The sequence below is a fragment of the Rhinolophus hipposideros genome (genome assembly GCF_964194185.1).
Source record: "Rhinolophus hipposideros genome assembly, chromosome: 10".
Taxonomy (NCBI): Eukaryota; Metazoa; Chordata; class Mammalia; order Chiroptera; family Rhinolophidae; genus Rhinolophus; species Rhinolophus hipposideros.
In genome coordinates, this window is record NC_138056.1 from 45,993,752 (window position 1) to 46,008,514 (window position 14,763).

Here is a 14,763-nt window from a genome sequence, read left to right on the forward strand (position 1 = left end):
AAGCAACTAAACCAGGGCCAGGCATGCCCAAGTCTAACCCCAAGCTGCCAATCCAGCCTTTTGGTCTACTGTACCCTACTTTTCCGTGTACCTTACTTTTACTACTATAAATCTAAAACTGACATTCAAGTATTGTTACAGAAAAAAATTTTTGTAATGACTTCTTCATCCAGAACAGTAGTATATAAATCAGATAAAAGTTAACCAACTCTAGTTAAAGGGAAGGGAGCCCCACTATTTTCCTGCCCTCAAATCCTGGAAAGGAAACTCTAGGAACACAACTCAAAAACCTTTGTTCTAGGACACAATTTTTAATAGCTTCATGAAAGCTGTTGTAGTGTGTGGTCCTCCATGAAACCTTGTCTTTTATGGAAACTCACAAACCTTTCTTCACCATCAAATGCCAAGTACTAGCCATGTACTCCCAGTAGGGTATGGAGAGGAATCAGATTTTCCCCTTGTGTTCCCAGCTCTCCTCTCCTCCACAGAGAGGAGGTTTGTCCCAAGTACTATGGGGAAGGAGAAGAGAGACCCAAACTCTGCCTGAGGGGTTAGGGGAAGCCTCCCCAGAAGGATCACAGAGAGTGAATTCATCTACTCAGTCACTTACCAGCCTGTATGTGATGGAGGCTCTAACTTCACTGTGTCATACCATACCCTCTAGTTACATGTACTACTGAGCACTTGAAAGGTGTCTAGCCAAAATTCAGATGTACTGTAAGTGTAAAACATACACCAGATTTCAAAGACTTAGTACCAAAAAAAAAAAAGAATGTAAAGTATCCTATTCATTTTTATAATCAATAATTTTATATTGATTACATGTTGAATGATAATATTCTGGATAAATTGGGCTAAGTAAAATGTATTATTGAAATTAATCTTACCTTTTTTTGACTTTTCAAAAAAGTGTCATCACTAGAAAATTTTAAATTACATATTTGGCTCACATATTTCCACTGGATAGCTCTAGGAGAGATTCTCAAGTTCATGGTAGAAGTAGTATGTGTGTGCTTGTCGAACTGGCGAAGATGGCAGCCAGACAGGTAGTAGGCCATTAGGGTCATATCGTGAAAAAATAAGTTTATTTTTTTCCCCTAGCATTCAATACAGGAAAGAAATCAAGCAGAGGGAACAGAATGGGTAAAGACTCAAAGATGAGGGCAGGTACGTTGTGTTTAGGGAACTCATTCTTATATTCGTATGATTATTTTTTAAAAGCATTTGTTTTGTGTTTACTTTGAGCCAGACATTGACAGCAGGCCTTTTACATCAATTGTCATGTTATCTTCACAACTACAGGATGAAAAAGAGGTTATTCTATTTTACCAAAGATAGAATTAAAGCTCAGAAAGGTTACGCTATTTTCGTTGTTCTTCCTCTTTATCTGGAAAGCCTCTTGGAGACAGGGAGCCCGTCTTAAGCGCCTCTCGGTTTTCCTGCACAGCACCTAGCACTGGGCTCTGCACGTGGTAGACGCTCAGAAAGTTTGTGTTGAACTGAGGATGCTCCTTCTTCTCAAGTCAGAGCTCCAAGAGCAACGCCGGGGAACAGAAGCACCAGAGGGCGCCCACGAGTCTGTCCACCCGCCTGTCCCCAGGGCCGCAGCAGGGTCTCAGGCCTGGGTGCGGCCCTTCTGCCCAAGCAGTTGCGCGCTCCGGCGAGAAGAGGGGGCGAAGGGAGCCCCACGTCCTCTGTCCGCCCCGCCCCCTCCCCAGAGCACAAGCGCGCGGAGTGGCCGGGTGCGGAACGACGACGCGACATCCTGTTTTTGGGGCCCGCGACTCCGCCTGCGCCTCTGCTGATCTTGTCTTTCCCCGGGTGCTGACGCCAGTTCCCCTTCCCCCAGTCTCCGCACTCTCCCCAGGGGTCTGGGGCCTTCCCACTGCTGAATCACCACCACTCCCCACTCCCTCGGGGTTCCGGGCAGGGGTGGGGACTGCCCCAGCCTGACCCACTCTGGCCAACGCCGAGCCTTGGGTATCGCTCGACTCCTGGGCTTGTAGGCATCAGGCCTAGGGGCGCCTGTTCTCAGCATCTTCCCGCGGGGCTTGATGGGGGCAAGATACGGGGAGGGGGACAAAAGCTTAGAGCCTAGGCTAGGGCTTCTACGGGGGTTGGGGTGGCAAGGAGGAGACTGGGAGGACTGACCTTCGGAGGCAGAGGGCTGGGGTCAGGGAGCCCAGGACCGGGCCGGGGGCGAAGCTGGGGGTGGAGAAGAGACCGAGGGTGGGGGTCCAGCCCCACGGACATCCTGGTGGGGCCCCGCCCCGGCCCGCCCCGGCCCGCCCCCGCGCTCCGCCCCGGTTGCCGGGACCGCCCCCCCCACTTCCTCCGGCCTCCCGCTCTCACTTCCTTCTGGAGCCGCCTGCTGCTGCCGCCGCCCCCAGCTCCCCCGCGGCGGGGAGGGCTCCAGGTGAGGCCCGGCGCGGGCCGGCGGGCTGGGGGTCCCGGGGAAGGGAGCCCGGCCTGTCCGGGACTGGGCACGGGCGCCGGCCCAGAAAGTTTGCTTGCGGGAGGCCGCGGGCGGGAGGTTCTGGGCTCGCTGCAAGTTGGGCGGGCGCGGCCGGGCGGGCGGGGCGGGGACCGAGCCCCTGCGAGCCGGCGGCAGCTCCGGGAGGATGGGTTCCTGTACCGTGGGCGGCTGTACCGGCTCCCTGGAGCCGCGGGGGGCCCCTGAGGTCGGAGGTCTCGCGCCCGGAGAGAAAAGTCTCTGAAGTGGAAGGGTTTAGAGCTGGGATGTGGGACTCAGAGGTGAGGTGCCCTCAGAAGTTGGGGAGCTGTTCTACAGTGAGTGGGGTGGGATGGCTGGGATGGAGATGGCGCTCCCACTGGTCTGGCAGTTGTGACAGTTGTGAGGTTGAGAGGGGGGCGGTGTCTGGCCTCTCGCCCTAGCCTGCAGAGGACGTGCTTCCTCACTGGAAGATTGGTACCAACCCAGACCCTGCTCGCAGGCTGCGCCCAAGGGTCCTCTGCACTTAGGAGGGCGCGGGAGCCCCGCTGACCCCAATCTTTCTCTCTATGTCTTTTTGCTGAGCCCCAACCTCTCCATCCATGGAACCAAGCAACAGGTATTTGGTGAGCAAATACCCGCTGTGCCTGGCTGAGGGGTGCCTGGCCTTGCTCTTTTGGGGGTAAACTGAGGAAGAGAAAGGGTCTGGTCTTGTCCTGTGACTAGCGTTGGAAGGACTCTCATTCAGAGGTACTGATAGTCCCTAACAAGATGGTATCACTGAGAGCCACACTGTTTTCAGGAGATAGAGAGAATTATAGGGCTTCTGGGAGGCAGCAGGGGTTCTGGCTTTGGGAAATGATTGGGAGCCATCTCCTAGTCTACCTCTCACCCACCCCCACCCCTCACTGGTAGTCTCTAAATTCTATTCTCACTTTGTCTTCTTCCATTCCTTCTTCAGACTCTACCCACAAACCCTCCAACACCCGCTTCTCGAATCTTCTTCAGTTTCTTTTCCCCCAAACACACAGTCATGCCAAGGCCCTGACCTCTCACCTACCCTGCCCTTCTGTCCATCTCTGTCCCCTGCAGCCTACCCCCACCCCCTTCTTTGCTCAGCTTGAGTCTCCCACAGATGTATCTACCCTCTTGCTTCTTCCATCTCTCTTCATTCTTTTGATCCCTCTGTCTCTTTCCTTTCAGCCACTTATCCCCAGCTTTGGCATCAGGATCTTTGGTGAGTTTCAGAGCCTTTTCAAACCTCCCCAGCTCAGAGAGGCAGGCTGCAACCTCCCAGTAATAGAGATGATTAAAGGGCTAGAAAACCTCTCTATATGTGTACGTGCGTGCAAGTGTCTTGTGTGTCGAAATTTTTATCTCTTGGAGACAAAATAACTGCTCTCAGCCTTGAGAGGGCCCAGAGCAGGGGAAGCCAGTAGAATGAAGGGAACCTGCAGTGAGTGAGGTTGTGGTTAGGTTAGGAGGAAGCAGTCTATGGTGGTTAGGGTAGAGTGGCACAGTAATAAGACTGTTGAGAGAGGCCGTGGGAAATCAAAATCACTCAGACCGTTGGGTGTTTGATCAAGAGGCCAGGCCTGGAGGCCAGAGGATAGCCGGAAGGCCCCTGACTCCAGTGCTTACTGGTTCCAGCACTGCCTGCTGGGGAGAATGGGACCAAGTCAGCTAGGTGTGACAGAAGGAAAGGGAGGAAGCAAAGGCAGTGTTCTGGAGAGAAGACTAGAGCTGTTCTAACTTCAGTCTTACCTGTTTTAGTGCCAATTCAGGAAAAGAACAGGAGCGGGAAACAAAGGTATCTGCCCCCTCTTCCCTTCTTGCTGCCCTCCGGGACCTGCCCAGGCTGGGTACCTACGTGCCCTGGCTGCATCAGGGCTTTGGTGACAGTAATCCTCTGCAGTCTGCTGACCCCTCTGCCTTCAGGATTCCTTAATATTCACCCTCTTACCTAAGATCCTACTCCCTCTCTTACCAGGAATTTCTCCTGAGTCTAACTTTAGTCCAGACTGGCTCTGTAAGCTCTTGTTGTCCCCATTCTAGGGCTCTTTCCTCAAGCCTTTGGGATGCATGTTGTGAGATCTTGCTTCTCTCTGTCTCCTCCAGGCTACTCTATTCATTTCTCTCCACTAGAAAAAAAAGGGGGGGAGGGCATCAAGCGCTACTCTTTTGGGATTCCCAAGCACAGCTAGATTTAAGGGCTATTCCTATTCCCCATTCTGTTCTCTTCCATTCACAGCTGCCCTCTCCCATGAACTGTCTCTTTGTCCACCCACCAGTGTCTTCTACTCATTTCTGGGAGGTGTAAGGGGTTTGGCCCTGGGAGGAAATCTCGGGGACCTACATTAAATCCTGCTCAGGGAAGGCTGTGTATGCAAGACACCCTCCCAGCATCACGGCTCAGTAAAAACCACCTAGGAGTCCTGACTCCCGCCTTGCCAATGGGTACTTATTTTAGGTTTCTGCATAACTGAGCAACCCACAGGTCTCTGGCAGTGAAGATAGGATGGATGAGACGGGTTCTTCCGGGCAGAATCTGGTCCCACTGGAGGTTTGAGCTAATTGCAAGAAAATCATTGCTAGAAAAAATATGACCAGGGTAGGAGAGGTCTAAATGGGAAAATATCATGGGGGTGGGGGGGGTGCCTGCAACCTAGGAGGCTGCTATTGAGTTCTTGGCTAAAGAAATAAAACCAAAGTCCTGACATGAAAAGAAGTGGCTGATGTGAGATTGTCACAAATCCTGGTTGGGAATATTGGATCTGGAGAGTTATTTCTGGGAAGATGTTAGGGCAAATAAGGTGGGTGGTGTGACCTTTTAGGGGGTCATGAGCGGGAAGGTATGAGAGGTTGTGGCTGTAGTGAGATGGTTGAGAAGATACGAGAATGAGGATGGATAGACCCCTGGGAAGAAGATGTAAGCCAGGGCCCAGACTGAAGAGCCCTCCCTCCATACGCAGTGTAGATTCATTAATGGTGAGGCTTGTAGAGGTCTGTGAGGAGGGAAACCAAAGACAAAGTCTAGGCCAGAACAGATTGGTTTTCCTGTCCAGGATCCAGCTTCCTCTTTTGTCCTCCTGTCATGCGGGGGAGGGCATCTCCCCAGGAGCTAGAGACTAAAGGAGGAGCTCCTCAGCTAGGACAGGGACAGGATGGCTGTCTGTCCAGTAATGTCAGTTCCACATCGTAGATGCCCCAGTATGCTCTAGGCATGAGAGCCTGAGAACTTAGAAGCAAAAAGGTCTCAGATGTCAATCTGACCCCTTGGGTCCATTTTCTGAAGGGATAAATCATGGTAGAATCATCCTGAAGAAGGCCAGTGATGATGGGCCCATTCCTAGGCCTGAGAAAAAATCCTCACCTTCTCTGCTTTGTGGAAGTGACCTCAGGCTGGAGGTTAGGAGAACCAGGTCTTTGTCCTGCATTTGCTCCCAAATATCTCTATAACTCTGATCAACTTTGTCTCTCGTGGCTCTGCTTCAACATGAAGGAGTTGCCTATCAGTTCCTACACAGAGCGTGGAAAATACCGATAGCTCTGACTCCCCTTCCCCCAGAGGCTCCCCACAGCAGTGGCCTCCACTCCGGGCCCTCCTGTCTCATGCTAGCCTTGAGCCGGGCCCTCCTGTCTCATGCTAGCCTTGAGCCGACAGGCCTGAGTAGTCTCTAAGTATCTGTCCAGGGACAGGAACTGGGGCCCCTTGCCCCAAAGTCCAAGGATTGTTACAGGTTGAGAGATGAGAGTGGAGAGTGCTGGGGATTTTGCCAAGGGACAGCAAGATGGGAGAGTACCCTGTGCCCTGCTCCAGCTGTGCCCCACTGACAGTGGAAAATAGATGCCGGAGTTTCCTCCCTGATGTTTTTTTCCCTTGTGGAAACCCCCGCGGGCCTGGGGCCAGTCTGAAGGGACACGGTGATCCTGGGTCTCTGTGGGTATTTACAGGTGGGGGAGGCCAAATTGGGAGGACGGCACTTGTGTACAGCCTCGTGTGAAATGAGCAAAGGCAAAGGAAGTGCCACTTCACAGGCCTTTCATGGGGCCCCGGGACTGCTGAGCTGCTAGGGGGAAGGGAGGAGGAAGCTAGTGTTCAGCCTTCCTCTCTGCTGCCTGGTGGGGGAGGGGAGCAGCTCAGCTCCCCCTGCCAGAGCTTTCCGGCCCAGGGGCTCACGCTTTTTGGAGCACCCCAAGTACTGGGATGGTGAGAGAAGGAAGGGAACTGGGATTTAGTGAAAGGGTCCCATCCTCTACCCGCTTTCCCAGCTACAACTGTCTGGTTTCTTGTTTCCTCCTCTCCACCCTCTAGTGGGTAGAGGCAACTCTTTCTGGCTCTTACCCTACCTAGTGCAGTGCAGGGGCTGAAGGGTGGATAATGGGAAGAGGTAGGGAGTTCACCAGCATGGATTTTTTTTTTTTTTTTAAGGATGGGAACTAGGCTCTCTGGGTTGTGTCCCGGCTGATGGGGAGAAGGGGAAGAGAGAAACTCAGCCCTTGGCCTGGTCCCAGCCCTACAGTGATCTCATGTCTCCCCCAGCTTCCTCCTCCCAGCCCAGCTGCAGCCGGCTGCAGCCTCTTTGAGCCTCTTCATATCACCTCTCCAAATAAACAAATAAACAGATTTGCAGAGCTTCTGAAGCCATTTCCAACACTGACCCTCACCCTCGCCTCATCCTTGACCCGAGGGTCTTCAGGTAGCCGCAGTCCTCAGCCTCATCAGGACCACTTTTCCTACCCACCTTCTTCCTCATCCTGGGCTAGCTGTGCGTGCTTCACCCCACTCACGCTTTCAGGGGAGGATAGGACAGTCTGGCGTATGTGTTTATTACCCTAAATTGTACTCCTCGGGGAGGAAGAAGTTGATTGCCCTTGTCTTGTATCTCCTGGGCATCGGGGCTCTTCCTCGTCCCCAGAATCAAAGTCTGGATTGATGGGGGAGGAGATGTGTGTCAGTCTGCAGCTGGGCTTCTGGAAGCAAGACAGGCTTCCCTCCTCATGAGGCACCCAGTTCGTTCAGTGCAGTGAACAGTACAGACAGTGCTGGGGAAGGTAGGGCAGGAGAGGGGGTTGCTGTGACATCCTAGAGAAGCTGGGAACAGAACTGGGCTGTGAAGGACAGTGCATCTGAAGAGGGTGAGCAGGAATTCCAGGAAGAAGGACTCCCATGTGCAAAGACATGCAGGACGGAGTGAGTGAGTTCAGTTATGTACTGTGCTCAGCCTAGGGAGACTGGCCAGGACCTTATCATCTAGGCCCTCCCAGTCTAGTGACAAGAGATAAGATTCAGCACGGCTTCCCTGTGACGCAGGATACAATGTGCCTGTGAGAGAAACAGGGACTAGACCTTGCACGGGTAAGTCATTTGTAACTGGCGTAATTTACCAAAACTCTCCTGGAGGAGATGGCAATAGAGCTTGGCTCTGGAGGACCAAGAGGGTCCCTTGAGGCAGTTGGAGCCTTCTGAGCTGCCTGATGCGAGTTGGAGGGTGGATGAGGGGAAGAAATGCTGGATTCCCATGGGGACAGCGAATACGTGTGCTGCTTGGTGTGTTCTGGGGCTTGTACAGGATCAGGGTGGTGTGGCCAGAGCTCAGAATCAGAATCCCAGAGAAGGATTATAGTTACAGTGAGTTTCACCGAGAGCTGCAGAAGGGGAGCCCAGTGTCAGGGTGGCAGTTTAGGAGGCTGTGGTACATTGGTTCCCATTGTTTCCACACTCCTCCATCTCTTAGGGGCCATCCCTCCCCTCCCCCACTCCCAATTGGGACACTTCCCCTGCTGTAACGGCCACAGAGATCTGGTAATCAGGCAATCCTCTGCTTCCTTTCCCTCCTCACTTCTGGGCCTGCGTGGGCCACACCCCAAGACCAGGCTCCACGGGGTGCATGCTGGGCGCCAGGGACCACACTCAGAGTTGGGCTCCCATGGGTAGTACTTCCATAGGCTGTGCTCCCTGTCAGAGCCAGGTCCAGCTGATACTGGGAAGAGAGATTTCTGCCTATCCCAGTCAAAGCTTTTGGCTGCCATTGCTGTCCAAAAAGACTCAGCATTGCAGTGTTGGCTGCGGAGGTATTAGTCCAATTCTGGGCTTCTGAGGCAACTCTCCAGAGCTCAGTAATGGACAGAAGCCAGCACATCAGAAGGCACTGGCTGCTTTCTCCTATGTCCTCAACCCTGTATTGTATTCAGCTTTTCTGTAGGAAAGTTGAGGGAAGCTCAGGCCTCCAGTATTGGGGGGCACCCACAAGCCAGGAAACTTATGTATGACTATTGGGGAGAATCAGTTGGAGCCAAGGAAGGGGTAAAAGGGGTGGCCATGCTATGGGAGTGCAAAGAAAGGAGAATTCGGTAGCCTCATTGGACTGAGATTGGGCTAGGCCTTGAGGATTCAGGAAGATTTGAGAGGGGAGAGGGAATGGCAGCAAACGGAAGAATGAGAGGAAACGTTCAGAGGCAAGAATCTTTTGGGCTTGTTTACAGAGGCCCGTGAAGACCCCTCGGGAGCAGGGAGCTGGGAACTCACATTTGCAGATGCCTAAATGGTACACGTAGGTTGCACATCAATGCACTTAAGCCTTATAATATCTTGTGGGGTTGGTATTATTACTTAGCTTATAAGTGGCAGAACTAGGATTTAAACCCAGGTCGACCTGACTCCAAAACCCCTACCAGAGTATGAAGAACTGTGAACACCAAAATGAGGGACCATACATGATCTGAATTAAGCAGGGAATAAAAAGTCAGAACAGGTCGTTATCATGTGGTTAATACTATACAGATCAGCAAATGTTAATTTACTTACTAAACAGAAGTTCTTAAAAAAAAAATGTCAACTAGCGAGTAAGTTCCATTTGCCCGCTAACTTTGGCCCGTCCACTGTCCTTTGGCTCCTGCAGCACTGCCTGTCCCTTCGCCCGCTGGCACAGATTAGATCCTAACCTTTATCAAGCACCCTCAAATGAGCTGTGGGAATTTACTTGACGCAGTTCAGGCCGTAAGATTTCCGAGAAAAAAGTCGTGCTGGGAGAGAGGATAAGGGTCTGGGATACACCCGAATAGGGACTTCTGGGTTTATGCCACCACTCAGAAACCTGTATACCCAGTGCTTCCTGCCCTTTGGGATGAAAGGCTTTGCTCCTCTCACCTCCCGTGCACATAATACGTTCCAGTTCACAAAGCACACTTATTCCCATGCTCAGGATCCTTGCTTGCCCTTTGAGGCAGGGAGGGCAAATATTGTCGTTCCTGTTGTACAGATGAAGAAACTGAGGCACCAGGAAGGGAAGTGACTTACTTGTTCAAGGTCATGAAGTTTAGCTGGTAAAGGGTAGCATGGAGGCTGTGTGATACATTGAGGAAAACAGGACTTTGGATGGCAAAACGAGTTTGTGTGCTGGCTCCCATGCTAACTAGCTGTGTGATGCTGGGTTACTTTAACTCTGAGTTTGTTTCCTCATCTGTAAATAGAAATAGTACCAATAGGTTGTTAGAAGTGTCAAATCACAATACCATGGGATTTGTAAAGGGTTATACCTCGTGAGGGCAGTCAGCAGGTGAAGCTAGGAGGTCACATGCGGGTATCCACTTCTCGTGGCCTTTTACCACGCTGCCTCTGCCCTGCTTGTTTCTGGACACTGCCTTACTCATGATCCTTTTCTGCTGTCAATCCTGTTCCCTTGCCAGCTCAGAAGCTGCCCTGCCACCTTCCTACCCCCACCCCCAGTCCTTTGAGGGTTGATTTACTGATCGCTGGCTGATAACCACCTCCCTAGAGAGCAGCCTGGAGCCACTGTACTTCCAGTCTCTTAGGCCTTGTGACTGCTGATCAGAGTTCCCTCCTTGCCTTCCTGCCTGGGCCAGCCCAGTGCTGGGCCTGTGGGGGTAGAGTTCCCAGACATACTGCCATTGCCCACGCCCCTGCTCTGTGTGGAACTGAAGAGTTACAGGCCCAGGAGTTCTCTCAAAAATGCCGCGGTCTCCCAGGTAATCCAAGGGATATAAGCAAACAGCCCCTCCCGACCTCCTCTCCCCCACACACCGACATATACACATAAGATACTCTCTCCTTTCCCCAGGGAAGGGGCCACAGAATCCTAACAGGATGTGTTCTAACTTGCCCCCTTGTGCCCAGCCTTATGCCATTTGCTAACTGATTCAGCCCCCTCACATTCCCCCACCCTGTGCTCCTGGGAGCCTTTCCTACTCCCATCATTCTATCCCCTTCGCCAAGGGTTCTTCATACCTGATTTCATCCACCTATGACCTTATCACAGGCATTTTTCTCTCCATTTCATGGACTGGGAAACTGAGACCCAGGGAGGGTAAGTGCCTCAGGCTTGCTTGCAGTGAGTCAGCAGAAGAGCAGAGCTTAGTTCTCAACTTCCAGTCTGAGTTTCTCTCCATTGCCCTAGAGCAGGGGTGTCCAAACTTTTTTCAACATTTTTCACCAAGGGCCATATGCAGTAAAATACACAAACAGCTGGGCCACTCACTCGAGGTGAAGTATGTATTGCCTCTCCTGGTTTATTTAAGTAAACTAAATATATTTTTGGAATTTGCTGCGGGCCAATAAAAAATGGATGTGGCCCGTGGGCCGCAGTTTGGACACCCCTGCCCTAGAGGGTCCTTATCTCCTTGCTGGACCCATTCCCTGATCTATCCTCTCATGAGATTGAACATACATGCTTATTCATGCAAGTTAAGATGGAAATATTTTTAATGCGAACCAGAGACAATCTCATAGAGTGAAACCATTTCCTTCCCAGCTAGTCCCAGGGGAAGCTGGGACCAAACCCTGGGTCCTATGCAGGTCCTACACCACCAGAGTTCCTTTTCACTTCCCAATGGGGAATCCCTCACCCCACAATCCCCAATTTGATTTTTGAGGCTTTTGAACCAGTGGTTGAGAGGTCAGGCTGAGAGATAAGGGGTTCTCAGAGCAGGGTGCATTCTCACACTGTATAAAAGTGGAATGGAGAGAATGTGCCAGTGGTGATGATGGTGCTTGGCAGAACAGGGGATACTTGGAGATCTGGGTGTGTCTAAAACAGGTTGTCCCTTCCTAGGGAGCACGGGCCTGGTTGTGGGAGAGAGTCAAGGAAAGGAAGTCACATACTGGCCAGCAAAAGTCCCTCATGGCCAAGAGGAAGTAGCCAATGAGAGGAGAAACTCTGCCACAGCATTATAAATAATCACAAGGTTTCCGGAAGCTCTGTTCTGTTCCAGAATTCAGAAGAGCAGTTCCTCACCCTGAGGCCCTGTGAGATGCAAATGGGAAGAGTAATGGCTAGAGTTGGGACTTCTCTCATACTCACCCCAGTAATAATTATTTGGTAGCAGCCCATCCAATGTGCCACGCCTCAGGCCAAACATTTTCTACACATTAGCTCATTTCATACTCTGAACAATTCTAACACAATAGGCAAGATTTCCCCCATTTTACAGATGAGCAAATTGAGGCTCAGGAAACTCAGATATGTTGTCCAAGACCATATATGACTAGTTGGTGGAGCTGTGATTATAATCCCTGGCCAATCTGACTCTAGTTTGTATTCAGTGATAACAGCTTTAATGGCACTGTATTTTCTACCCAAGAGTCTTGAAGTCCCTGAAATTCTTCAGAGGCAGGTGCTATGATCTCAAAAAAAGGTATAGAAGATTAAGGGGGAAATCAGGTTTTTGTTTTATTCTTCTGTTCATCCCTCTTGGCTGGGCTTGGAGGGTCTGCCTCATCCACCCAGGGGCTTACGAAAAGATGTTCATGTCTAAGAGCCACATCTTCTGCTTCGTTCATCACTCCTTACCAAGATTCCAGACCAGCTCCCAGCCCTAGCTCATGCTCCCATATTCCCCTGTACGAAGTTGCCACCCTGGGTGTGTGGCCAGACCGGGTTTACCGTGCTTACAGAAATGATGGTGTAAGCTCTCCCTCCTTTTCCCTATCCCCAGGGCACCCTGGATTGAGGTAGGGCAGCTGTCTAGAGAATTATGCTCCTCACTCAGCAGGTTTCTCACTGTGCCTTTTGGTTTACAAACCAAAGTGTACTAAGTGTACTGAGTACACTCAGTAGCCAAGATGTCAGGATTGGAGTTGAAATATCAGTGCACTGGGCAGGGCGAGCCCTGAGTTGGGAGAGATTCCACCGATGGCTGCATCTCAGAGAGCTGGGACAGCACCCTGTCCCAGGTTGTGCCAGAACCCCTCTCATGTACTAGGTGGGAAGGGTCTGTATCTGGTAGAGGATCTGTAGGTAGATTCCTACACCTGTGCACCCTCCTTTTGTGTCTACACTGTCTGGAGGAAAAATAAAAGTAGCTAATGCTTATTAAATGCTTATGACCAGGCACTGTCCTAAATGCTTTACATATGTTACTTTATATAATTTCATAATAACCCAATAAGGTGGGTATTATTTTATCCCTATTATACAGATAAGAAAACTGAACCCCACTACTCACTAATAGAGAGGGTAAGTAATTTGTCGAGGCTCACACAGCTAGGAAATAGCAGAACTAGGATTTGACCTTCGTCAGTCTGGCACCAGAATCTATGTGCTTCACATAACACACTACACGTTATAGTGCCAGCCTCCTTCCACATGGGCATCTTTGCTTCGTCTCAAGGCCTTGCTCTGTCTCATTGTGTACCTCTCTCTCTAAGGTCTGTCTTGATGGGCTTGTAGGGTGGTGTCAGGTTAAGAGAACAGGAGCTGGTTTCATTCTGTATGCCCCCATTCTTTCTTCCCAATGGGTAGAGGCCTCCCTGACCAAGAGCATCCCTCTCATCTGTTCCTAGGTTACTGCATCCAGAGGGGCCCGGAAGGAGAAGGAGGCATTGCCTCCACTGCAGCAGCTGCACCCACGATGCAGAGCATCAAGTGTGTGGTGGTGGGCGATGGGGCTGTGGGCAAGACGTGCCTGCTCATCTGTTACACAACCAATGCCTTCCCCAAGGAATATATCCCCACAGTGTTCGACAATTACAGCGCCCAGAGTGCAGTTGATGGGCGCACAGTGAACCTGAACCTGTGGGACACAGCGGGCCAAGAGGAGTACGACCGCCTCCGCACACTCTCGTATCCTCAGACCAACGTCTTTGTCATCTGTTTCTCCATTGCAAGTCCTCCCTCCTACGAGAATGTGCGGCACAAGTGGCACCCAGAGGTGTGCCACCACTGCCCCGATGTACCCATCCTCCTGGTGGGCACCAAGAAGGACCTGAGAGCCCAGCCTGACACCCTGCGGCGCCTCAAGGAGCAGGGCCAGGCGCCCATCACGCCGCAGCAGGGCCAGGCGCTTGCCAAGCAGATCCATGCTGTGCGCTACCTCGAGTGCTCGGCCCTGCAGCAGGACGGCGTCAAGGAAGTGTTCGCTGAGGCTGTCCGGGCTGTGCTCAACCCCACGCCGGTCAAGCGTGGGCGGTCCTGCGTCCTCTTGTGACCCTGGCACTCAGCTTGGAGGCTGCCCCTGCCCCCCACCAGTTGTGCCTTGGCGCCTTGTCTGCCCCCAGCTGTGCCTTAAGGACTAATTCTGGCACCCCTTGCCAAGGGGCTCCCTGAATGCCTGTTTCTCCTTAAGGAGGCCCACAGGGAAAAGGGCTGCGGGCCCTGCCCCAGTCTGCTTGGGAATACCAGGTATTCTTGAGAGCTCACCCAGGTCAAGGTTGGATCCCTCCCCAAGAAGCCAACCCAGTGCCCCCTCCCCATTTTCCCCTACTGACCAGTTGATCCAGCTTTCCACACAGATGTTACAGCCTTCCTTCCCTCAGGTTAGGGACTCTCAGCTGTCTCTAACCTCTCCCTTGCTGCTCTTCGAATTGCTCCCCCCTCAAGATGCTCTCTTCCTCAAAGGAGCCACAGAATCCTGAGAAGATGAATGTGCCCTAACTTGCCTCCATGTGCCCAGGCCTTATGCATCGCTGACTGACTCAGCCCCCCCCTACCCCCTGGGCTCCTACCCCCATCAGCATCAATAAAACCTCCTGTCTCCAGTGGCCCTGGCTCCTCCCTGTGTGCTGGACATTGGGGGTTGGGCAGAGGACAAGCATGGGCTAGGGCTCCCCAGAGACTGGGAGCCTTTTGTTTCCTGCAAGAGGGGACAGGAGACAATAGGCTTCATTGTGGTTCCCCCACCCCCCAATTTCCCTAACAAAGCTCTAGGCTCCCTTGGAGGGGCCAGTCTTGCTCTGGGGCCCAGCCACAGATTCTGTAGTGGGATGCAAAGCATGAAGACTTCCTGATCCAGGGCTCAGAAAGGGAGAGGTTGAGAGCCATCAGCCAGCAGGCAGGTGTTCAGTCATGCATCTA

At 52.0% G+C, this 14,763-nt stretch overlaps 1 protein-coding gene across 2 annotated transcripts; it reads left to right on the top strand.

The window, feature by feature from the left end:
- Positions 1-2,113: 2,113 nt before the first annotated feature.
- RHOG (ras homolog family member G) lies at positions 2,114-14,450 on the top strand. 2 transcript variants are annotated; one of them, XM_081064073.1, is made up of 2 exons: positions 2,114-2,416; positions 13,254-14,450. In XM_081064073.1, the coding sequence occupies exon 2, from the start codon at positions 13,322-13,324 to the stop codon at positions 13,895-13,897; it is 576 nt and encodes a 191-aa protein (XP_080920199.1). In that variant the 5' UTR covers positions 2,114-2,416; positions 13,254-13,321; the 3' UTR covers positions 13,898-14,450. The 2 variants fall into 2 exon arrangements, with proteins under 2 accessions (XP_080920199.1, XP_080920198.1); XM_081064072.1 differs by lacking the exon at positions 2,114-2,416 and adding an exon at positions 7,474-7,811.
- The last annotated feature ends 313 nt before the right edge of the window (positions 14,451-14,763 follow it).